This window comes from Bubalus bubalis, chromosome 6, assembly GCF_019923935.1.
Source record: "Bubalus bubalis isolate 160015118507 breed Murrah chromosome 6, NDDB_SH_1, whole genome shotgun sequence".
Lineage (NCBI taxonomy): Eukaryota > Metazoa > Chordata > Mammalia > Artiodactyla > Bovidae > Bubalus > Bubalus bubalis.
The window spans coordinates 66530222-66556475 of record NC_059162.1 but is presented as its reverse complement, the minus strand read 5'-3'; the positions used below and the strand labels follow the sequence as shown (position 1 = coordinate 66556475).

Here is a 26254-nt window from a genome sequence, read left to right as displayed (position 1 = left end):
GGATTCACAGACATAGAAACAGACTTGTGGTTGCCAAGGGAGAGGTGGGTAGGGAGAGGGAAGGACTGGGAGCTTGGAGTTGGTAGATGCAAACTATTACATTTAGAATGGATAAACAGCAAGGTCCTAATGTATAGCACAGGGAACTGTACTGAATACCCTATGATAAATCATAATGGGAAAGAATATTTAAAAATGTGTAAATGTGTGTAAGTGAGTCACTATGCTATACAGCAGAGATTGACCCAACATTGTAAATCAGCTGTACATCAACTAAAAAACTAAATTAAAAACTAAAAAACAAAATGAAAGAGACAGCCAAAGCTAAAAAAAAAAAAAGATTGTTGATTATCAGAGAGGAATTATGTATTGGTAGGAGGAAAAAACTCACTATTTTAAGTAGGTAAAACAGGATCTAATTTCATATTTTTGAACTATAATGAGGTTTATAATGTTTAATAATATAATTTTCAAAGTAGAAGCTTACAACCTTCATTAAATGTAATAAGGTTACATAAGTTTATATTTCTTGTACAAGTAGAAAATGATAAAAATTTAGGCTCACATTTTATGAAGCTGAAAACAATGTTGTTTGTTCTATAAAGAGGTGGGTTTTAACATTTACTTCTAGTATATAGGTAAGTGTTCTGTCTATAACCTTCTTAAAAGTTGAGACAAAGAATTTACTTGAGTTTAATGAAATGCAGATTTAAAGCTGTCACTTTCTTGTCAAGTCTGTTCTCCTTGAGAAAGGAGATAATACTTTCACATGATGAAACAGTTATTGTAAATCATAGAGAGCTATGATTTAAAATTCTTAAGTCTTGCATTATTTGCTATCTTGAAATATTTTAATTGCACATATAAAAATCAAATAAAGTAACTAAATTTAGAAAATTTAGAGGTCAAACAGAGGTCCAGTGAAATTTTAGAATGGGAACATTAGCATGCATATTTTAAGATGATCTGTTATACTTAATATTATATTCTACTTTGAGACTTTCATATTATTTCAAAGTTTGAGTTCTATACCTTAGTATTCAACCTGTAAATTACTTTATAACAGCCCCAAAGTATATTTTTGAAACACATTTTATTAAGCTATTAAGTCATTTTAAAAAACTTCCTGAAGTCTACCTCATTAATTGCTATGCCAGTTGATACCAACATTAGTATATTTGTTTATGTATTCATGTATACGGGCTTTCCTGGTGGCTCAGAGGTAAAGAATCTGCTTGCAGTGCAGGCTACAATCAGTCCATAGGGTCACAAAGAGTCAGACAGGACTGAGCAACTAAGCACATCAGTTCAGTTCAGTCACTCAGTCGTGTCCGACTCTTCTCGACCCTATGAATTGCAGCACGCCAGGCCTCCCTGTCCATCACCAACTCCCGGAGTTCACTCAGACTCACGTCCATCAAGTCGGTGATGCCATCCAGCCATCTCATCCTCTGTTGTCCCCTTCTCCTCCTGCCCCCAATCCCTCCCAGCATCAGTCTTTTCCAATGAGTCAACTCTTCACATGAGGTGGCCAAAGTACTGGAGTTTCAGCTTCAGCATCAGTCCTTCCAGTGAACACCCAGGACTGATCTCCTTTTGGATGGACTGGTTGGATCTCCTTGCAGTCCAAGGGACTCTCAAGAGTCTTCTCCAACACCACAATTCAAAAGCATCAATTCTTCTGTGCTCAGCTTTCTTCACAGTCCAACTCTCACATCCATACATAAACACTGGAAAAACCATGGCCTTGATGAGACGGACCTTTGTTGGCAAAGTAATGTCTCTGCTTTTGAATATGCTATCTAGGTTGGTCATAACTTTCCTTCCAAGGAGTAAGCGTCTTTTAATTTTACATATATACAATTCATGTATATGTATTTCAAGTACTTTTAGATAAAAATGTAGAATGGTAGAGTGAAATAAGTAGTTGACTAGAAGTCAAGAAACTTGGAGTCTAGTTCCTTGTTCTGCTGCTGAACAGTTTGCAACCTTGGATTAGTCACTGAATCGTTTTGAGCCTCCTGTTTTATCTTATGATAAATGAATGTCTTTGACTAATTGGTCTTTAATGTCTTTAGTGAATAAGCTCTAAAAATTCATAATTCTTAGTACATGTATAACAAGACCCCTAATGTAATTCTGACAGGTAGTAAAACCTGTTCAAAGCTGAACTCATTTTTTTACCCCTTAAACATGCTTTTAATGGTAACCCTGTTCATCCATTCACTCAAAATAAAAACCTTGAACCAATTCTTTCCTTCCTCTCCTCACCTCTACCCTCCAAATCTAATTGGTCAAAATTTTTGCAATAATGCTCCCAAGACAGCCCCCTTCCCTGGAGGAAGGGACTTTGTCTTTTTGTTCACTTTCATTTCTTCACAGCCTAGGATCATCTCTGGCATATAGTTGGAGCTTAATAAATACTTCTTAAATAAATGAATAAATGGGTTACCACGTCTTGTCAATCCTATTTCTAAAATATCTTTTCTGACTTTTCATTCCTAATGCTACCATCTTAATTCAGGCCCTTATCTTTTCTTGCCAAGATCATTGTACTTGTCTTTCTCCCTGTAGTCTTCCCTCATTTCACTCCAATTTTCTGCACTGCTGTCAGTCTCTTTTTTCTTTTCTATAATACATGTATCATTAAGTCACATGTTTGCTTTAAAATTCCTTTGCTGGCTCCCATTGACTGTAGGATCAAGTCTACACTTTTTCTTAGTCTGGCATTTGGGAATCTTTCCATTCTGTGTCCAGTCTGTCTTTCTAGCTTTACCATACATTCTCTGGACAACTCAGAGCTCCCCAAATTTTCAGTGGGCTGTCAGGCATGGATGTTTTTGTTCATGTTGCTCCTTTTGCCTAGATGCCCTTACTCTCCTTTCTACTTTGTGAAATCCTCTTATCCTTCAGTGTCTACATCAAATATCACCATTTATCTCTGTGTAATCTGCCTTAAACCCCACCTCCTCCTTAACCCCACCATGATCTTTTCCATGACTTTTCCGTATTTCTATAGCTCTGTACATATCCTGCTATTATATATGCTTACTACTTTGTATTATCATTAGTTGTGGTCCCATCTATTTTTCCCAACAAAGCTAATTGATTTCAAAGGCTGTCACATATATTTTGTATACCATCACCAAGGCATAATTCCTGGTACATAGTAGGTTTACCTCACAAAAATACTATGTTATAAATACAGGTCTAACCTGTCAAGTTTGAAAAAAAAATGCATTTTTGATAGATCATAGACAGGCTATAGTAAGACTGCATACAATATTCCCTCAGAACCCTATGCTGGATACTTAGTTGTCTTCATTTAACATCAGCACTTAATATGCTGGATTGGCATTCTTAAATCCCTTCTGTGTACAGTTCTTGGTCACTCAGTCATGTCCAACTCTTTGCAACCCCATCGACTGTACCCTGCCAGGCTCCTCTTGTCCATGAAATTCTTCAGGCGAGAATACCATAGTGGGTTGCCATTTTCCTTTTCCAGGGGAGATTCCCAACCCAGGGCTCCAACCCAGGATTGAACCTGAGTCTCTTGTGTCTCCTACATTGGCAGGCAGATTCCTAACCATTAGTGCCACCTGGAATTAAATCCCTTTATTATTCATTGTCCCTTTATTATGACTAAACTTGTTGATGAATCACATGTTCAACCTTATCCTTAGGTCATTGTTTTCTCTTATTTTTAATAACAATTCATCTGGCTTGCCTGAGATCTCAGACATTTATAAAAGTACAGTGGGGCCTAATTGTTGTGCTGCTGTTGCTCCTTTAAGGTGGCTAAAGACCTGACATCTGCCTGCTCAGACAAGAAAAGTCACTTAATACTAGATTAAGAAAAGTCTGTGAGATTCCAGATATAAAATCCCTTGGTATTTAGGTTACTGAGTATAAGAATTAAGCTGTTAAACTAATCCTCATTTAGTATTCTAGAATACAGACAGGGAGTGCCCACTCAAACTACTTTCTTTTTTGAATTAAAACTGGTGTGATTTGATAGAATATTTTTCCTATAATTCAACAAGTCTCAGAATATGGTTTTAGAATCCTTAGAAGTCCCCAAGACCCTTCAAGGACCCATAGGCCTTTCTTTTATAACTACATATCTGTATGAGGCCATACTTTCTTTACATACTTCAATCAAAACAATGTATCACAATAGTTTGAATACAAAAGTAGATATGAGAATATAGCTATCTTTTTTAAAGCCAGATATTAAAGAGATGTGCAAACATGTAAAACAGTGTCATTCTCCTAAGTATTTTTATTTTGGAAAATACATTTTTTTTCATAAAATGTGTTTATGTTGATGTATAATAGGTTTGTTATTATTTCCCATGACAAGTATATATTTGAAAATTCTCTTTTAATTTTTAATACATTGATATCTATAGATATAATCTATATAAACAAAAGCTTTCTGAGCTCCTCAATAGCAGGCCTGTACATTGGGCCCTTTTATATTTTCTTGGTTATTGTCTGTCATCACATGTGGTCTATGAGTTCCCTGAAAATAAATATTTTATTCTACATTCATCTTTGTATATGTAGTGCCTTATACTGTCTAGCACATTGTAGAGAGATGTTTAATAAATGTTTTTGAATTAATTAATAAGTACATATTTATTCATTTTAGCTAATTTTTCATTTCTCAATTATTTCTGACTCTATCATACTTATCACCTCTAAGTTTATGAAATAACATGCAAACCACCTAGTATATGGCAGATAATAGGGATTCAGTTGTTAGTTTCCACTCTTCTTTATATAATGTAGAGAAACCAGGTCTTTCCTCTAATTTATTATAACTTTTTAAAAATTCTTACATTTTGTTGATATACATAACTTCATTTTATTAATGACTTCCTCAAATGAGAACCCACCAGTTTTCTTTGAGTGGTTACTTTAAAGTCTTCCCAAGAAAGAATCAAAGGCCAGAATTATAGGGTTTGATTCTGGGCATAATTCTGAGGTGTTAGGAGGATGCACTGCATAGTGCCTAGAATGTGGCGAGTGCAGCTGGAGTAGGATTTAGAGCATCTATAACGTATTGTGCATTATGCTGAAATAGATATTGGACAAAGTAAATGAAATAGATTGTATTGTTGAAGACAATGGAAGAAGCAAATACTTGTTGAAGCTTAGTGGTGGGTATATGAGGTTTGATTATATTAGTTGCTTGCACTATATTCCTGAAATAATAAAAAGTTAAATAAAGAAGATAGATTAGACTAATATGTTTGATATGTTTAATATAAAATTTTTGATTTATGCCAGATGCATCTAGAAACCAGAAAATATAGATATATCTAGAAAAATCTAAGCACATTTTGAGATGTCAGAGACTGAAAGCAAAAAAGTCCATTCTTAGCATGAAATGCAGAAAACCACCATTGTTAGTTCGGGAAAATCCTTCACTGGTAAGGAAGTGGCTTAAGAATTTTCTTGGAGGGAATTCGCTGCAGTCCAGTGGGTAGGACTCTGAGCTTCCACTGCAGTAGGCACGGGTTCCATCCCTGGTGGGGAACTAAGATACTAAATGCACTACAGGGAGAAAAAAATCTCTCAGAGGTGGAAACAGTCACTGAATATATTTGTCAAGGTGGGAGGTTGAAGGAATGGGAGAAGCCGAGGTAAATCAGAGAGGCTAAGGGAACCTGCAAAAGGGCCTAATAAGCCCAGGTAAGAATTTTAGTTCTGGTCTTACATGTTAACATCCACAGAGCTGGAGTCATAGACTAAAGAGCACAGAGTGGTAGAGAAGGTAGTAGCCAAGTTGATGAAGGTAGAAAGAATGGCAAGCTGTTACGTTATTAGAAATCAAAATAACTGGGGCTGGAAGTTACTCTGAATTTTTTTTTGACTGCACAGCATATAGGATCCTAGTTCCCCGACTAGGGATCGAACCCGAGCCCTGAGCCACCTGCATTGGCAGCACAGAGTCTTAACCACTAGACTGTCAAGGATGTCCCACTCTGGAGCTTTTGAAACTTTATTTTACAATATGTAACCTGTACTTTAAAATCATTATTCTGATTATATGTGCCAGTTAAGAACTTTGAAGAAATTGTGTTTAATAAGTTTTCCTATAGCAACCAAGGTAACTTTGTGTCTTTAAACTTTAAGTTTATTAATCATAATGATGATGATCCACATGAATAATAAATATATATGAATATTTCTAGTAAGGATTATTATGTGAAGTTGAAGGAGGGCCTGGGAACTCTGTGCTATACAGCAACAAATATAGCAGCAAATTCCACATAAGTTCATAGACAAGTAGGTGAAACTCATCTATATGTTAACTAATAATATATGTAGAAAGCATGAAAGTGGGAGATGATAAAATGATCAAAGATTGAATGGATATTTGAAATTTGAGAATGTATTTCCAAAAGATTAATTTGAAAATCTTTTGGAAATATTCAACAGCAGATTTTAAAATGTAGTATAGACAGTTTATTAAGGGAATTAAAAATTGAGTCAAAGGAATGGGATCTTTTAGAGTTCTTTGCTTTGATGGTTACTACATGGATATTGAAAACCTTTTCATGATGGCTTTGGGGATTTATTTTAAATTATAGTTTATTAATTAGCAGGCATGGAGCTAGGCACTAGGAAGGAATCAATCCTCTGTGTTGTAGAAAAGGAACATAAAGTTTACCAAATGTGCAGATGAAGGTCCAGGTGGAAGTAAGAGAAGAGCAAAATGTGGACTGAGAATGGAAGTCCCTGACCTTAGGCCTCTAGTGGGAAGGTTGTGGTATGGTGTCTGCTGTCTTCAATTCTGTATCAGGTGTGGTTGATGTTAGAATCTTACCTGAGTCTACAGATAGCATAGTAGGCTGGACCATTAAAAATCCTGTTCCAAGGCTTTTGTTCAGAGTTTTGGCCAGGAGACTATTAATAACATGGGAATAGGGAGAGTGTCTGTCTATTCAGTGTTGCATTTCTCAACATCTGGCAGAGTGCCTGGCACATAAGAGATGCTTAATAAATATTTGTGTGATGAGTGGTGTGTTCTATTTATATTGTAGTCCCACATAATGTTAACCATAATGAGAGTCACACATTATATCCCAGCATATAAAGTGCTTCCTCTGTAAGTTGGCAGGATTTACTTATTCAGTAAACAATTATTATATAAGTCTTCCATATATCAGCACATGCTAAATACTGTGGATACAGTGGTATATAAAATACAGTCTATACTCTCAAAGACCTCACTTTCTGGTAGAGGAGGTGGTCAAGAAAGTGCTTTATTACCACATATTATGGTTGCTGTGTTTGTTCAATTGCTAAGTCGTGTCCAACTCTTTACGATCCCATGGACTGCAGTCCACCATGCTTCCCTGTCCTTCACCATCTCCCAGAATTTTCTCAAACTCAAGCCGTTGAGTCGGTGATGCCATCCAACCATCTCATCCTCTATTACTACCCGGAATGCTCAAGTCATGTCTGACTTTGCAACTTCATGGACTGTAGCCTCCTCTCTCCTCTGTCCATGGGGTTGGCCCAGCCAGAATACTGGAGTGGGATGCCATTTCCTCTTCCAGGGAATCTTCTTGACCCAGGGGCTGAACCCACATTTCTTATGTCTCCTGCATTGGCAGGCAGGTTCTGTACTACTAGCGCCACCTGGGAAGCCCTTATATTGTGGTGAATGCCATAATTAGGGTAAGCACGGGAGTGCTGTTTTAACACACGCTAGTGGAGAAGGCAATGGCACCCCACTCCAGTACTTTTGCCTAGAAAATCCTATGGACGGAGGAGCCTGGTGGGCTGCAGTCCATGGGGTAGCACAGAGTCGGACACGACTGAAGCGACTTAGCAGCAGCAGCAGCAGAGAAGCATCTAACCCAGTCTCATGAGTCAAGGAAGGCTTCCTGGAGAAAAGTGACAGTTTCAGAACTAAAGGATTAGTAGGAGTTAGCTAAGAGAATGAGTAGAAAATCAAGCTGAGGGAGCTAACTGTGTAAAGGCTCAGGTGGGCCATTATTTTAGGACATGTGATAGAGTGGGAGGGAAGTATGGAGAAAGGTGAAACCAGAGAGGTAAACTACCAAAGTGTATTAACTCATTGAAATAAAAGTGCATGTTGATGTATGGCAAAACCAATACAATACAGTAAAGTTAAAAATAATAATAAAAAAGTGTAGAGTGAGAAGAAAAGGGCAAAGACTGAAACATGGGGGCAAACAACACTGAAGAAGTGTAGAGAGGCAAAGAAACCCTCCAAAGAGAAGGAATGGTTAGACATGAAGGAGCAGGGAGAGAAATGGTATCATGAGCCAAGTGAGAAGGATTTCAGAATAGAGAAGTGACAGAATGTCAGATGCAGCAGTGAAGTTCAGAAGGTGGAAACTGTCCATAAAATGGACAGTTATGGCTCAGCTGGTAAAGAACCTGCATGCCATTGCAGGAGACATAAGAGATGAGGTTGGATCCCTGGGTTGGAAAGATCCCCTGGAGGAGAGCAAGGCAACAGACTCCAGTGTTCTTGCCTGGAGAATCCACATGGACAGAGGAGCCTGGCGGGCTACAGTCCACAGTGTTGCAAAGAATCAGACATGACTGAAGCGACTTAGCATACACGCATAAAGAGAAAAGGGCTTCCCTGATAGTTCAGTTGGTAAAGAACCCACCTGCAATGCAGGAGACTTAGGTTCAGTTCCTGGGTTGGGAAAATCCCCTGGAGAAGGGATAGGCTACCCACTCCAGTAATCTTGGGCTTCCCTTATGGCTCAGCTGGTAAAGAATCTGCCTGCAGTGCAGGAGACCTGGGTTTGATCCCTGGGTTGGGAAGATCCACTGGAGAAGGGAAAGGCTACCTACTCCAGTATTCTGGCCTGGAGAATTCCATGGACTGTATAGTCCATGGGGTCAAAAAGAGTCAGACACGACTGAGTGACTTTCACTTCATAAAGAGAAAAACATTATTATGCCTAATTTACATGTAAAATGGAAGTTCACAGAATTTAACTGGCTTTCCCAGGACCATACATCTAATAAATGACCTCATCAAAGTTTTCAGGCTCTAATTCCAGTATTTCTTCCACCATCATTGTCTTTTGTTTTTGCTTTTCTGGCCACACACACTGCACAGCTTATATAATGTTAGTTCCCCAATCAGAGATCAAACTTGAGCCCCTGGCAGTAAAAGTGCTGAGTCCTAACCACTGGACTACCAGGGAATTCCATCTTTGTTGCCATGTATTTGAAAAATCAACAATTAAGTGAGATATTATCATTAAGACATACTTATAATTCTGAACTCTACCAAGGTCCTTAAGCATCAAAAGTTCTAGGAGAAAATTTTGAAAGATTTCATATTATATTTGTATGAAACTTTTGTCCAATTAAAAAAATACACAAATCTGTAAGCTTTTGTATGAGAAGGTTTATGAAATGTTATGACAAGATTGAAACTGTACATGTTATGTTTTTAAATTTTAATTTCATAATACACATTCTACCACATATAATTACAATCATTTACATATTGAGCAACTTAGTCCACAGCATGGTCCCTAGTTGGCTGACAGAAAAGGAGATAGTTTTGTCAGGGTCGAAGGTTACTTCCCAGGTGGTGCTAGTGGTAAAGAATCCACCTGCCAATGCAGGAAACATGAGACTTGGGTTCAATCGCTCGGTAGGGAAGATCTCCTGGAGAAGGAAATGGCAACCCACTCCAGTATTCTTGGCTGGAGAATCCTATGGGCAGAGGAGCTTGGCAGGCTACATACAGTCCATGGGGTCACGAAGAGTCAGACAGGACTGAAGTGACTTAGCATGCACGAAGGTGACTGTGTCTGTCTGGTAGGAAGGGCATGAGTATTTCAGGCTTGTAGAGTGAGGATGGAGAGAGAGAAAGAAGAGGATTTAAGGAAACAAACATTTTCAGCTGCAAGTTAGCACTATGGCTCCATTCCTTGACTAAAGTTCAGTGTCTGCAACTCCCTTTCACAGGAATTTCCTATGGTTTAGTGTTGAGATTCACTAAAATGTGTGACATTCAGCTAATTTTTAAATGCTTCATAGAGTCCTTGTCATGACTTTTTTGGAGTCAATTAATACTTTAAAAAGTTTTCATAGGACTTCCCTGGTGGTCCAGTGGCTAAGACTCCACATTCCTACTGCAAGGGCCCTGAGTTTGATCCCTGATCAGAGAACTAGATCCTATATGCCTCAACTAAAGAACCTGCATGCTGCAACACAAAAAAAAAGGTTCTGTGTACTGCATCTAAGACCTGGCTGCAGCCCGGTGGTTCAGCGATAGAGTCCAACTGCCAGTGCCTGCCAATGCAGGAGATGTGGGTTCGACCCCTGGGTCAGGAGGAGCCCCTGGAGAAGGAAATGGCAACCCACTCCAGTATTCTTGCCTTGGAAATCACATGGACAGAGGATCCTGGCGGGCTACAGTCCATGGGGTCACAAAGAGTTGGACACTACTTAGCAACTAAGCAACAACAGCATTAAAAAAATAAAAAGTTTTCATAAAATCAAAATTCTCAGTCATTAAGCAAATAAAAGGGAATTTGGATTACACTGTTAAATAATGTTCTGTTAGATAAAAATTTAGAAGCCTTTTGTACTTTTTGCAATTTAGCAGAATGATAGAATATATCCATGTGTTCCTTAATCAAGAGAATAACATGCATGTGAATATTGTTACTGGATTCTTCATTGTCCTTAGTTGCAGCAGTCAGAGTGCTGCTTGCATGCTGCTGACTTGGGCACTTTAAAAATCAGAGCCCAAACGGCCCCTGACTTCATCCCACATGAATGAGTTTACTAAATGAATTCTAAACCACAACCAGCTGAGATAGCAGCATTTCATTCAGTACCTGGGAATAATTTCGTAACCTCAGTCTGTGTTCTGCTTACCTTCAAGAGAATAACTGTTAGCCTGTATCACTTTAAAAGGAAATAAGCTACTTAAATAAAAACCCTGTGATGCTCTCATAGGGCAAAATACCTGTTTCTCAATTTATCCAGCACCATATTCTGCTACTAGTTGCCAGCTAAAGATTACAAATTCACTAAGTGTAGAGAATACCATTAATCATGTCTTTTCAGCTTCCGACATATTTCTACTGCTTGGAATTGTGGTTCTCAAATAATTGGATTAAAGGCTCTGTTGATTACACAAGTAAGTCAAAGCTTATAAGCTGGTTGGTATTCCCCTCATCCCCATCACACAAAGCAGTTGTGCTGCTTTCTTGGCATCAGCATAATACAATGGGTAAGAGTGCAGACTCAGTAGTCACACTGCCAATCTGTGTCCCCTTTGTCCACCACTCATTGTTTGTATGGTCTTTGGCAAGTTACCTGACTTTTCTAAGTCTCATTTTCTGTAACAATTTCCATAAGACTTCAAATCCTACTAGAGAAACTCCAAGACATTTTTCTCATATTAATATTTTAAGAAATTTTAAATGACTGGGTTTGGAAAGTTTTTTGAGATAGGGTTTGGTAATAGTATTCACTTCAAATGAATATTGTGGAAAATAAATGAAATAATGATTGTTAACCAGCTGGTACATTACCTGGCACACAGTAAAGGCTCAATAACTATTAGCTTGGATTATTATCATCATAAATGATTCATATTGTGATAAAAGGATGTACTAGTGAGATAGTACAATAGTACTAGTGAGAATACAATGCAGTCAATGACTGTGGAACAGAATTCTTTCCTGTAAAATTAATAAACCCAAATGTAGTCAAATTTACACCTTTAACCCTGGTTCAGCACAGAAAGACAACAGAGTTAGTAAGGGAATCCTGCTATCGTTTCTACCAGGCAGTGTAATGTCTTTTAAAAATTATCTATAAATCCTACAAAATTTATCTGCTTGATTTTGAAATTTTTTTGTTCAACCTAAAACTATGAAAGATATATGGGTCCTACTGGTTTGTAATTTACACCTTAAAAAACAAAAGCTAATAAACTTATTTTGCTACAATTTTTTTATCCTCAAAGCTCAGAACAGAGTAAACTGTCAGCAAAGGATAGTTGCTTATATTTTAAGCAATAATGTTAACATTAGTACTATTCAAATTTTCACAGACTTTCAAAATGCGAGCTCAGAATATTGAAATGACACTTTAAAAACTATTTTAACTGGTTTTGTTCATACTAAATTTAAAAAATCAATATTTTATTTTGAATCTATTAAGAAGTCAAAATTTAATTTGAATTTTTTTTTTAACTAGGTGACAAGTGTTAACTGATCCATTTATTCTCCAGGATTACTCTTGACAGTATCAACAAACCACACAATTTTATTTAATTTCACCAGGATAAAAAGACTTCCTGCTGGTCAATTAATTCAGCTAAAATGATCAGTCCTTATAATCTCATGAGATTGCACAAATTTTCATCATACACTTTTGTATTACTATTTTAAATTGCACAAATAACATGTTAATATATGCTCACTGGCAGGGAAATGTAGGTTTTTGCTGAAAAGGGTAAGGGAGACCATGAGTAATGAAATCAATCAAAATTATTGATACCTAATAATGTAAGGCATTATTTTTGAGATAACATGTTATATGTTATCTAATCCTAACTAGGAAGCAACAGAGTTGGAATTTAGATCTGATGATCAAATTGTAGTAATCAAACTGTGAGGTGATGAAGGCTGTATTAATACTGGAGCAGTAAAAATAGTGAAGTAATTAATATATAAGAATAAATTTGAAAGTAACATTAACAAATTGTGATAATCTGTTAAAATTAGGATATATAGAAGAAGAATGAACCATAAATAGCTCTAAAACTTGAGAAGCTATGACAATGAAGACTAGGTTTTGTTAGTTATACAGGAAGAAATATCTAATAGGTAACTCTAGATATAATAGAATGGCTCAGGTAAGAGAACAGAACTAGAGCTGTTTGTTATTTTTATCTCAGACGCATAGATTACTCAAACCTTGGTTAATGACACTCTCATTCATGCATGACCTACTTTAATTGGGCAATTATTGTTAATAATATAGTAAGCACTCACAGACCTACTAAATGACCAAAGTTAAGAACTTGTTAATAATTACATGGAATCATGTCCACCTCCCTCCTATCATATTTCTCCTGCCACAAAAGAAAACTTTAGCCCCAGATGGCTTCACTGGGAAGTTCTTGCAAACATTTAAGGAAAAACTAGTACCAGTTCTGCATGAAACATAAAGAAAAGGAAGAAATTTCTTAGGGAAAATTAAAGAAATGGAAATACTTCTCAACTCATTCTATGAGAGCAGTATTACTCTGTTAACAAAAACAGACATTCTAAGAAAAAAAAAATCTGCAGACCAATATGCTTTATAAACATGGTTGCAAAACTTCTCAAAAGGTTTTATCAAATTATCAGTATGTTAAAGGATAATGCATGGTGAATTTTATCCTGGGAATATAAAGTCTATTTAACATTTGAAAACAAATTAATGTAGTTCACCATAATGAAGATGAAAAAACATAATTATCTCACAGACACAGACATACTTGGGCCACCTGATGAAAAGAACCAACTGATTGGAAAAGACTCTGATGCAGGGAAAGACTGAGGGCAAGAGGAGAAGTGGGAAACAGAGGATGAGATGGTTGGATGGCATCACTGACTCAATGGACATGAATTTAAGCAAACTCTCGAAGATAGTGAAGGACGAGGAAGCCTGGCGTGCTGCAGTCCATGGGATTGCAAAGAGTCAGACCTGACTTAGCAACTGAACAACAATAAAATGGGCAAAAGATTTAAGTAGACACTTTCATAAAATAATATTTACAGATAGAAAAGAAATATATGAAAAGATGTTCAATACCATTAGGTACCAAGGAATGTTAATTAATACCATAATATGATGTCACTGCATACATTTAGAATGTCTGAAATTAAGAAGACTACACTAAGTGTCAGAGAAGACAATGGCACCCCACTCCAGCACTCTTATCTGGAAAATCCCATGGACGGAGGAGCCTGGTGGGCCGCAGTCCGTGGGGTCGCTAAGAACGACTGAGCGACTTCACTTTCACTTTTCACTTTCCTGCATTGAAGAAGGAAATGGCAACCCTCTCCAGTGTTCTTGCCTGGAGAATCCCAGGGCCTGGGGAGCCTGGTGGGCTGCCGTCTATGGGGTCGCATAGAGTCGGACACGACTGAAGCGACTTAGCAGCAGCAGCAGCAGCAGCAGCATACTAAGTGTTGACGAAGATGCAGAGAAAGTATAGCTCTCATATTGGTGGGAAGATAAAATAGTACAGCCATTTAGAAAACAGTTTGGCAGTTCTTTAACAAGTTGAACATACATTTACCATAAGGCCTAGCCATTATACTTCATTTATTTACCCAAGAGAAATAAAAAAGCATATGTCCACACACAGACTTGTATGTGAATACTCATACCAGCTTTATTTTTAATAGTAATTGGAAACAACTTAAATGTCCATCTGCAGATGAATGATTAACAGTGGTTAACTCTGGTATATTCATACAATGGAATATTATTCAGTAATAAAAAGAAATGAACTTTTGATATATGCAACGACATGGATTAATCTCAAAATAATTATGCATGGTGAAGGAAGCTGAACAGTAGAGTACATACTTGTATGATTCCTTTCATAGAAAACATAAACTAATCTACAAGTGACAGAAAGCATTATCTGCCTAGGAATGGAGGTGGGAACAGCTGAAAGAAAAGGGAGGTTAAGGGGATCTGAGATACTTTTGGGTGTAAGTATATATTCAGTTTTTTTCTTTTTCTTTTTTTTGGCTGCACTGTGTGGCTTTGGGATGTGTTTTCTAACCAGTGATTGAACACAGGCCATGACAGTGAAAGTGCTGAGTTCTAACCACTGGACCACCAGGGAATCCCTATATATTTATATCTTGATTGTGCTGATAGTGTCCTGGGTATATACATATGTCAGAACTCATTGAACTATGCACTTTCAAAAAATATAGCTTACTGTATGTCTATTATACCTTCGAATTTTTTAAAATTGAAAATTTAAAGCCAATAGGCAAATTAAAATAAAATTGTAAAAAATATTCAATCAATACAGAAGTAGGCAGAAAAGGGGAATGGCATATGTACACACGCACGCATGCATATGCATTGTTAAAAGTTTGAAATTACATGAAATAAAAATGACAGAATTAAAGGAATAGACAATTCCATATAGGTTAAGAACTGCTGCTGCTAAGTCATTTCAGTCGTGTCCTACCCTGTGCGACCCTATAGACGGCAGCCACCAGGCTCCCCAGTCTCTGGGATTCTCCAGGCAAGAACACTGGAGTGGGTTGCCATTTCCTTCTCCAATGCATGAAAGTGAAAAGTGAAAGTGAAGTTGCTCAGTCATGTCCAACTTTTAGCGACCCCATGGACTGGAGCCCACCAGGCTCCTCCATCCATGGGATTTTCCAGGCAAGAGTACTGGAGTGGGGTGCCATTGCCTTCTCTGAGGTTAAGAACTAGACCAAAACAAATTTTTTTTATTAAAGACATAGAAGATCCAAATAACATGATCAACCACCTTGACCTCGTTGATAACTATAGAATAATACGCATCCAATAACAATACAAATTCTTTTCACAGGCACTTGATACATTCACTAAACTATTTTGGGTTATTTAACTTACAAGGATTTTTTTAACACCACGCACCTTATGCCTTCTATACCCTAAATCTTGGGGAAAGAACTGAGAGTTACTATAGTTAATTATGTGCTTAGATTATGTCATTATTTTTTGAGGGGTAATAAATGTGCTATTTCTCTTTATAAAAATATTTATATAGCACATTAAAAAATTAAGTCATCAAAAATTCTTACTCAATACTAATATTTTTTTTCAGGAGCAGAAAATTACAAAGCTTCATAATCACCCCAAGACCACATAGAGCAAACATGAATGATATTTCCCAAAAGGCTGAGGTAAGCTTTTTAACTTAAAAGTTAAAAAATGGGGGAACCATAGAGTTGACTGCACAACTGCTAGAAGGGCAACTGGTGGAAAGGTTATCCACAGAAATTCATAGTAACATAGTGTCAAGATGTAAGACATAAGAAGAGATAAAATTCACAAGCTGGTCTCAGTCTTTTCATTTGGATTCTTATCTAGGAAGCATGATTATAAAATTGTGTGTGTGATGGTAAAGTGGATGCGATGGCTAGCATCTTGAGTAAATTTTAACATATTGACAAATCTTAGAAATTGTTTTTTCAGTATTGAAAAAAACCAGAATTGACATATACTCTTACGAGAAATCCATGACACCATAAGTAGAAAATAAAATAGAGGCTGTGTATGCCACAGATTAATTTATCGATTTGCCATTATCACTAGAAGAAGGAGTTTGGTGTTCTGAGGTGATGAAGTTTTATTTACTGAAAACTTCTTTTAGAGATCACTGTAATTTTCAAAAAGATGAAAATAATTTGGTTTCCTGGTTTCAAAATGGAGGAAACCCGTTTCTCCAGCCTTTTAACAGATTCCTCCTCCTTTGGAAAGCTTGTTTGTCATTTGGGAATTTTCCCTAGAGCACACCCTACTTGGAATGATGCAGCATTCTCACGTGTTTTCAGTGTTGGCTTAAAGAAGTTCTAGGCGGGCAGTGCAGCAGCAGTAACAACAAAAGTCACTGCTTGTGCACCAAGACCATGGCCACCTCAACCACAAATGAGAAGCAAAGGCTCTTCAGTTTTCCTCATATTAGATACAGAAACAAGCAAGAAAATTAATATGTAAATTAGGCTTCAGCTTTTTGCTATGTTTTCAACTTATCTAACTTATTAAAATTAGACTTGGTATCTTTTAAGCAAGTAATGTAAAATCTGAATCTTTAATAATGAAATAGGTCAGTAGAATACAGGTTGTTTTGAAATGGAATGCAGTCTTCAAAGTTTATATTTTTCCAGCGTTCAGCTTCAGTGGAACACATACAAAATGGGACTTCCTTGCAATATATTAGTAACATTTTTACTCTCATATTTTCTGTAATATCATCTTTCATACTTAGATTTTAGAAGGGATCTAATCTGATTCTTATACAAATAAAGGTTTCAAACTCATTTCTATATTCTGTTTTGATGAATATTTCTGATATTGCTTATTCTGATCTATCTTTACCTAATTTCTTCCTTTCTTATTTTTTTTTAACTTTCTTCTCTTTATTTTCTTCTAATGAAGATTCTGCTTTCTTCATCTAAACCTATACCAAAAACCTATGTGCCAAAACTTGGCAAGGGTGATGTAAAGGATAAGTTTGAAGCCATGCAGAGAGCAAGGGAAGAAAGAAATCAAAGGAGATCTAGAGACGAAAAGCAAAGAAGAAAAGAACAATATATTAGAGAGAGAGAATGGAACAGGAGAAAGCAGGAGGTTATTTTATTTTATTTTTATTTTATTCTTGTGCAAATACTCATTTTCATCATTTGAATTTACATTTTATTTATTATTCACATTAACCACATTTCATATTAACTGTACTTAAAATATTTTCTGCATTTATAAGCTAATTTCAAACTCTGCATGTAATATGATTTAGTCTGAAGTTTTGACATGTTCATGTTAATTTATTTACCCATCTAGATTAAAGAAATGCTTGCTTCTGATGATGAAGAAGAGGTATCTTCTAAAGTAGAAAAGGCTTATGTCCCAAAGCTAACAGGTAAGCCACTTGAGGGGTAAACTGTAAATAAAACTGCAAACAAAGAAACAAAACAAAATATCAAACTTGTTTCATATATTCTTAGGAACTGTTAAAGGTAAATTTGCTGAAATGGAGAAACAAAGACAAGAGGAACAAAGGAAGAGGACGGAGGAGGAACGAAAACGCCGAATTGAGCAGGATCTTTTAGAGAAGAGGAAGATACAACGTGAATTAGCAAGAAGGGCTGAGCAGGTATACAATAGATATTCAGTCAGTATTTGCTGCAGAAACTAATTGTACAGAGTAAAACTAACCAGTATGTTGCCTAATCAAAGTGTTTTATTATAACATAAACCTATTAAATAGTAGCTAGCATGAAAGTAAGGTCTTAAGCACAATATTTAATACCGAATGCCTAGAAGGATAAGGGCAGAATGTGTCTATTTCAAGGTTGAATACTGAGATGACTTTTGTTATATACTGTCTTATTCTGTCCACATTCCGTATTTTTCTTGACACATTAGAAAATTTTACAAATATATAAGGCAAATTCACACATAAATTATCCAGACATGTAACAAAATGCTGATCTTTTAATAGCAATCAAAAATACTTGCTGGATATTATCAAGCACTAAGGCTTAATTAGAATATCTTCCTACTCAATTATTTGTAACATGTAACAAAATTAAGTCGCATTTTATTCAATAATGGTATTATTAGCAAGTTGGAGATGGTAGTACGAGAGGGGAGATAGGTGTGACAGTCATGTCCTTTATGTAGCCATTCCTGATGCCCATAGCCATGAAGAACAAACTAGAAAAAGAAAGACTTTATTACTATGATTTTATAGAATCTCTTAATGAACTTAAAATTCCCATATATTTTCTGCTCAAAGGATGAGAACTAAGAGGCTGGTAAAGATTTTAAAATACTCAAGAATCTGATCTAAGTTCCAGAAAAAGTTAATCTCTCAAAATGATTAATGACTGTAATGACAGAAACTTGAAATTCTAATAGTCAAAATGAACATTTTATTAAGTAAAGAACTGATCAGTTCACAAAATTTCTCTAATATATTGATATTTGTTTTATATTATAAATGATCTGTAGTCATAGAGTTGAAAAAAATGCCAGAAGACAGTTATATTGCTTATGTACTTTAACCTTGTCTACATTGTAGGATCAAAAGAGATGATTAACATACTGATTTTAGTGAAACTAAACTAGTAAAATAACGGTATTTATCTCTCAGAGTTTTATTAAGATTATTTGAGTTAATAAGTGGAAGCATTTAGGACAGTGCCTGGTACAAAGTAAGTGGGCTATAAATGAATGTTTCATCTAAATAGTAGTACATATAAATAAAATGTCATGAAACCATTTTAGTTTTCCCTTCTCTCATCAACATTTTAACAAGTATCCTAACATAATGTTCACAGTATATTGTCTCTTTCATAACCATTTTTATTGCGAGGTTGTACTTGGCTCCTTTTTGCCTTTGCTTTAAGCGTCTTAAATCTATTTGCTATGCTTCTTTCAGTTCCTACAACTTTTCTGAAAAAAAGGGACAGGGACTTCCCTGGCAGTCCAGTGATTAGGACTCAGCACTTTCTCTGCTGGGAGTCCAGGTTCAATCCTTGGTCAAGGAACTAAGATCCTATAAGCTGCACAGCATGGCCAAACAAACAAACAAAAAACCCCAAAACAAACAGAAAAATGACAAAGAAGGCAAAGCATATGCCATATTTGCATGTCAAGGAAATTTACTCTGACTTTGCGAATAACCACTTTTATGGCACAAGTAGCCATTTGTATGGTGGCAAATAATGATATATGCCAGATGAAATTATAGACAAGAATTGGGATTTTCTATATTTTATCACTTCGTATTTCTTTGTGTAAAGAGAGAATGGTATACTTTACCTCTGTCACCTCCAGTCATCAAAGATTAGGATTCATTTTTAAATGAGATTTCAGAAGGGGGCACAACTGTTAAAAAATGAACATTTTAGGTTATATGTTATAAATATAAAACATATCACTATATGTAATTATATTTATAATACAAATTGTAAAAGAAGGTAATAAAATTATAGTAAAATATATAATTAAAATATATGGTGCTTGGCAGGAAATAATGAGTATACACATGGGGTTAGTCTACTTCTTTTAAATCTTGTGTTCTTTTCCAAGAAGCACTGATTACACACTAGACTTTGAGACCCACTACAAAATATGCAGGCAGTGGCTTCACAAAGAACTATGTTGAAGAGGTGAATTTGAATCTGATGAAGACATAGGGTACTCAGAAAGAAATGGAAAAAAGCTAATCATGAAAAAGAACCATTTTAGTAACCATAGATACTGTATGGCAAGAGAATCTTGGTTAATAAAAATTTTAGCCTATTGAATTATTTGAGAATATGTAGGTAGAGCAATATAAACTATTAATAGTAATTTCATTTTGTAAATATGGGAAATCTAATTTTAAAACCTAATTAAGTATATTTTCACTCAAATCTAATAAAATTTAATCTATCTTTGAATATAAGAAGTAAAGCATGATATAGGTAATTAAGAAGAGTCCTAATGAAAAATCATCTTGTACAAGTCCATTACTATAGATACGATTTTTGAGTCAGATGAGTAGCTGAGTAATGTTTGAAATAATTACCAGTTCTGAGATTTTAGATTATTTTTGTTGTTCAGTCATGTCCAACTCCTTGCAACCCCATGGGCTGCAGCACACCAGGCTTCCCTGTCCTTCATCATCTCCTGGAGCTTGCTCAAACTCATGTCCATCGAATTGGTGATGCCATCCAACTATCTCATCCTCTGTCGTCCCCTACTTATTATGATGAATTAAAAATAGAAATATTTTGTATATAGCATGTTGGAATCAAACACCAATAAAATTTGGGGGAGATCTTAATTTGGTATAATCTAGTTATCCCACTCCAGTACTCTTGCCTGGAAAATCCCATGGGCAGAGGAGCCTGGTAGGCTGCAGTCCATGGGGTCCCTAAGAGTCGGACACGACTGAGCGACTTCACTTTCATTTTTCACTTTCATGCATTGGAGAAGGAAATGGCAACCCACTCCAGTATTCTTGCCTGGAGAATCTCAGGGACGGGGGAGCCTGGTGGGCTGCTGTCTCTGGGGTCGCACAGAGTCAGACACGGCTGAAGCGACTTAGCAGCAGCAGCAGCAGCAGCAGCAGTTATCTTCTAGGGTATTTTGATGGACAAGGTTAACATCTATGAAAGTAGAAAAAGAGAAGTTATTGGTGGGAGACTGAGCTGTTACAGAGAAAAGGGAACAAGGAAATTGATTTGGGAAGGAGCAAAAGGAGATTTTTTCCCCCATGAATCAAAAGAAAGAGTTGGGAAGCAACTCTTCCATGGTAGCTTCTGAAAACTAGCACTATAATTGAACTGAATGTTTCAGTTCTCTGTGAATATACTGAGACCATGAATGCTTAGGCAAATTCATCTTTTTCCTTGTTTGTTGAAACCCAATGAAAAAAATTCTATCTTTTGTTGTTTTGATAGTGGTTTAAAATGAGCAAAGAAGAAAGCAAAAACAAAAAAACACCGAACCAAACAAAGAAAAACTCCTCCAAATATATTGGGTTGGCCAAAAAGTTCCTTCAGTTTCAAAGTATAAAGAAAAGACACATTTTTCATTTTCACCAAGAACTTTATTGAACAACCTATTCACTATTTCATTCCACTACATTTCTCAGGCAACTTCATAATTCCATCTTCCAAAAACTTTCTATCTTTTTGATCAAACAACTATTCCAGGTACCTTTTACAGTCTTTCAGGGAATTGAAGTTTTGTCCATTAAGGTAACTTTTAAAAACCAAAATAAATGGAAATCTGAAGGTGCAGCAGCTGGTGAATATGGTGGATGAATCAGAACTTCCTAGCCAAGCTGTAACACTTTTTGCCTGGCCATTAAAAATCATGCAGTCTTGTGTTATCTTGATGGAAGATTATGCATTTTCTGTTGTATAATTCCAGATGGCTTTCATGGAGTGCTACTTTCAGTTGGTTTAATTGGGAGCAGTACTTGTTGGAATTAATTGTTTTGTTTTCCAGAAGGAGCTCATGATAGAGGACTCTCTTCCAGTCCCACAATATATATAACATCACCTTCTTTGGAAGGAAGTCTGGCCTTTGGTGTGGTTGGTGGTGGTTCATTTTGCTTGCCCCATGATCTCTTCCATTCCACATTATTGTACAGTATCCATTTTTCTTTGCTTGTCAAAATCTGTTTTTAAAGGGAACATTTTTGTTATGTTTAAGTAGAGAATCACATTCGGAAATATAGTCAAGAAGATTTGTTGTTGTTGTTTATGTGGAACCCAAACATCAAAGCAATTAGCATAACCAAGCTGGTATAAATGATTTTCAGTGCTTGATTTGGATATTTTGAATATGTCAAATATCTCACTCATGGTATAAGACTGATTGTTCTCAGTTAATGTCTTGATTTGATCACTATCAACTTTAAATGGTCTACCCAACCATGGAGTATAATCCAGCAAGAAATCTCCAGCACAAAACTTCGAAAACCACTTTTGACACGTTCCATCAGTCAGCACCTTCTCCATGCACCGCACAAGTCTTTTGTGCATTTCAGTTGTGTTTTTACCTTTCTCAAAATAATAAAGCATTTTTTTATTCCACCTTCAATATTAAAATGGCTGCACGAAATTCACCAATTTTGGTAAGTTTTTTTAAATGCACGCAGATATGACAACTGTCACAATACAATCTAACAAAATTGTTTCAAATGAAGTTAAAGGCAACTAAATGCTACTAGAGCCAGCTTACAGAAAAACCCTAATGAATTTTTTGGCCAACACAATAGTTTATTATCTACTGCAAGCTAATAAAAATCTGAAAAGGTGGTAGCACCAAGAAAAAGAAATATGGGGTTAAAAATTTAAAATTTTTTTCCCTATGCTCTCAATTTCTCACTTCTCACCATACCTCCTAGAACTTTTTATTGAGATTAACACAAATTGTAGAGTAATTATTATCACTCTTTTGAAGGGAAATAATTTTATAATTATTTTATTATATATCTACTAAAATTTTTCTTAGTATCATTTATCTTTCATCATTTACACAGCAAATCAGTATAATAGATAACTCCATAACAAAGCAAATTATTCTGAACAAAACTATTTAAAATAAATTATTAAAATATACAATAGATTTATTTTTAAAAAACAATTTGTTCAGAATAATTTATTTTTCAAGAAATTTGATATCTTAATAAAATGGGTAATTTCTCCCTTGACAGAGACTGTAGAAGAGGGATGATGAGAGAATGGGGATTAAACCAGCCCAGTTCCTAGTATGAGCAGGGTACAGCCAAATTCCCTTAGCCTGAGTGAGGAACAGACTACTTCCAGATTCTTTCACTGGTGTTAGAAATCAAATTAAAACAATAAACAATTTGAATTTTTACTTTCTAACTTTTCATTTTCCCATTGTTTATGTTTCTTTTTCCTGAGACTTCAAACATTGTGCTATTTAAATCATCTTTCTGTCATTTCTCACTGTTATGTACATTAGCCTGCTAACCTTATTGGCCAAATGGAGCTCCCTTCTTTGGAATGAGGGCCTTTCCTATATAGATCTGGTCAAAATATACAATAAACAATTATGATTGTTTTTCCTTCTAAACTAGACATGTGAAAGCCTGTACCTTTCACTGCACTTTATTATCGTGTCAGTTATATTTTGGCCATATTGTAAAATATAGTCATGATGGTTGCTAACGATAGCTTTTCCTTTCATTGTGGCAGAGAATGGAGAAATGTTTCTGTATCTCAGTTTAAATTGCTTGTTTATTTAATAACTGTTGGTTGTAAGCTCACAGCCATGTTGTAAGAACTTGGTCCATTATTCAAATTCCAGAATTACAAAGGTAGGCTTTATTTTAATTTTTTCTTAATGTACTGTTCCCAAGATATTGATATCAAAATGCAAAAACTAATAGAAGGTTTAATCTCTATTTAAAAGGATATAATTGGCTAATTTGGAGCAACACAAAAATACTTCCAAAATTCTAAATTTTGAAAATTTACCATAAATCACAACTAAATTACTTTTCAGTTATATGTTTACAGCAAAACTCAGAAATCTGATGTAATGTAATGATATGAAATTCTTATTCAATAGATTGAGGACATAAACAATACGGAAACTGAATCAGCACCAGAGGTAAATGGACATTTCCTTTGATGAAACATTCACCTAAAATTATCCGGTTCACAAATAATCTTTCAATTAAAAAATTAAAAGAGTTTTATTATGAATATAGCAACAAGAAAAAGGACAAAAATATTTTGCAAAGCAAGGTCATACTTTTGCACTTTCAAACACTATAGCTTAGTGTTTTTGGAGACAAGTATGTTTTTGCTCTCATGGTTCAAGTGGAAGCACAAGTCTGAGTTTGAAATACTCTGCCAAGACTATATATTTCTTGAACTGTTACTAATAGTTGAGACTCTTGAAAGCTAACGTTGAAAAACGCAGTTTCTTTTCATCGTTTGTCTTCTTTCCTCAGAGTTCCTGATTGTTTTGGTTATTACATGCTAGCAAAGAGTACAGTATCTATTACCATGAAGGAACGTTCAACAACCACAACAGTTTTAGATCTCTTCTAATCTAACATACAAAGTTAAATATCAATCAATTTGATCGTGTGCCTAGAAGTACAGACAAATAAATTGGAAGCAGTTTTACTTCAGGAGCATGTGTTACCAATTATAATTCTTCCCTTTGTTTTTGAAAAAAGTTCGGAGGCAGTAATAGATGATGTAAAAGAGCTAATTAAAATGAATTTCAAAAACAAGTTTAAGAATATGTGAATAGGACCAAATGCCAAAGAGTTTTGTCTATAAATGTTTTCTAGATCACTTGGAAATACTGGATTTTTTTTCCCTCGCTAAATGTTGGTTTTATTAAGTATTTAAAAACTTAACATGGAGAGAAAAGCCAAATGCAGAAAGCTTTCTTGTGTGTTTAAACTGTATCTATCCACCATCAAATTGATTGAGAGTATGCTCACATGCACATTACCTTTTGTGGGATGAGTGCATGATAGCAAAATTTAGATAATGTCACATGGTTTTATCTGAACACTGTATTAACACCATCTTCTAGGAAAAAGGATGCTTCTTGAACCTTGTCAGCTTCATCAATTAATCAGTAAGATTAATTCATAATGTACAATGAATTCAGAGAAAGAGCTATTTAATAAAAATCTGTAAAAACTATTTTTATTCTTCATAGCATTGATAGCAATGTAATGAAATCCACCAATGATGGAAGTAATGTCCCGTGGAATCTAAATTTTGGAAGAAATATGCTAATCACCTATTTTATAAATTAGGAAGGAGATGAGTCACTGCTTGTAACAGTGGTACCTGTCAAATCACACAAAACATCTGGAAAAATAAAAAAGAATTTTGAAGATATAGAAAAAGAACGAGAAGAGAAGGAAAGGGTCAAGTATGAAGAAGATAAAAGAATAAGATGTGAAGAACAACGCCGATCTCTCAAGGAAGCAAAGTGTCTTTCGTTGGTCATGGTAATTTTTTTTTTTAAGAACAAATAAAAAGCTGAGTCAAATCATATCCTTTTATGACTAACGGGTAGGTTTTCATTATGTTTTCTTAGGATGATGAACTAGAAAGTGAGGCAAAAAAAGAATCACTTTCTTCTGGAAAATTGAAACTGACTTTTGAAGAATTGGAAAGACAAAGACAAGAAAACCGAAGGAAGCAAGCTGAGGAGGAAGCAAGAAAACGTTTAGAAGAAGAGAGGCGTGCTTTTGAAGAAGCAAGGCGGCAAATGGTAAAACTGATGTATATGTAACATTTATATATGTGGATTATAATACATAATTATAAAATACATAATTATATATAATGTATATTACAATATTATATAAATTATATTATATATATAATATTATAAAAATATTATCTGTAAAGCATTCAATATTAAGGGAGGTAGCTGGATTTGGAAAGGTTCATTGCTATAAATTTAAGGACATCTTCTATGTAGAAGGGTCTGATTTTGAAACTGTATATATATTCCATATATAACATGCATCCCTATTATGTTCTAGTTTTCATTTTGGGATATTTTATCTAATATTCTCCAAATTTTTATTTTTATAAATTGTTATAAATATACAAAATATTTATTCAGCAGAATAATTATTCAACTCTTTGTTAGTTCAGTCTGCAGTGTGTTTAATAGCATGGTGCAGCACACTTTCAAGTCTAATCATAAGTATACACTTAGTGTCAATGTGTGTATACACACACACACATATAGTGAACATATACGTGTGTATAAATGTATACAATCTAAGTGGTTAAGAACATGGACTTTGGAGCCAGACTGCCTGGATTCATATATCTAACATTTATTAAATGTGTATCCATGGACAAGTTATTTAACCTCCCTATATCTTTCCTCATTTGTAAAATGGTGAAAATAATTGGGCCTACTTCTTCAATCATTAAATGAGTTAACACAGAAA

The 26254-nt window shown here is 35.3% G+C and overlaps 1 protein-coding gene across 6 annotated transcripts in view; it reads left to right on the top strand.

The window, feature by feature from the left end:
- NEXN (nexilin F-actin binding protein) overlaps positions 1-26254 on the top strand; it is a 53974-nt gene that overhangs the window by 5952 nt on the left and 21768 nt on the right. For 3 of the 6 annotated variants that reach the window (XM_006068439.3, XM_006068434.3, XM_044944822.1), the window contains exons 2-8: positions 15878-15956; positions 17212-17403; positions 17614-17692; positions 17778-17926; positions 23878-23919; positions 25094-25291; positions 25381-25557. In XM_006068439.3, coding sequence (XP_006068501.2) covers positions 15930-15956; positions 17212-17403; positions 17614-17692; positions 17778-17926; positions 23878-23919; positions 25094-25291; positions 25381-25557 — 864 coding nt within the window. In that variant the 5' untranslated portion in view covers positions 15878-15929. The remainder of the gene's footprint in view (positions 1-15877; positions 15957-17211; positions 17404-17613; positions 17693-17777; positions 17927-23877; positions 23920-25093; positions 25292-25380; positions 25558-26254) is intronic. The other 3 variants (XM_006068437.3, XM_044944823.1, XM_006068436.3) reach the window with 2 other exon arrangements.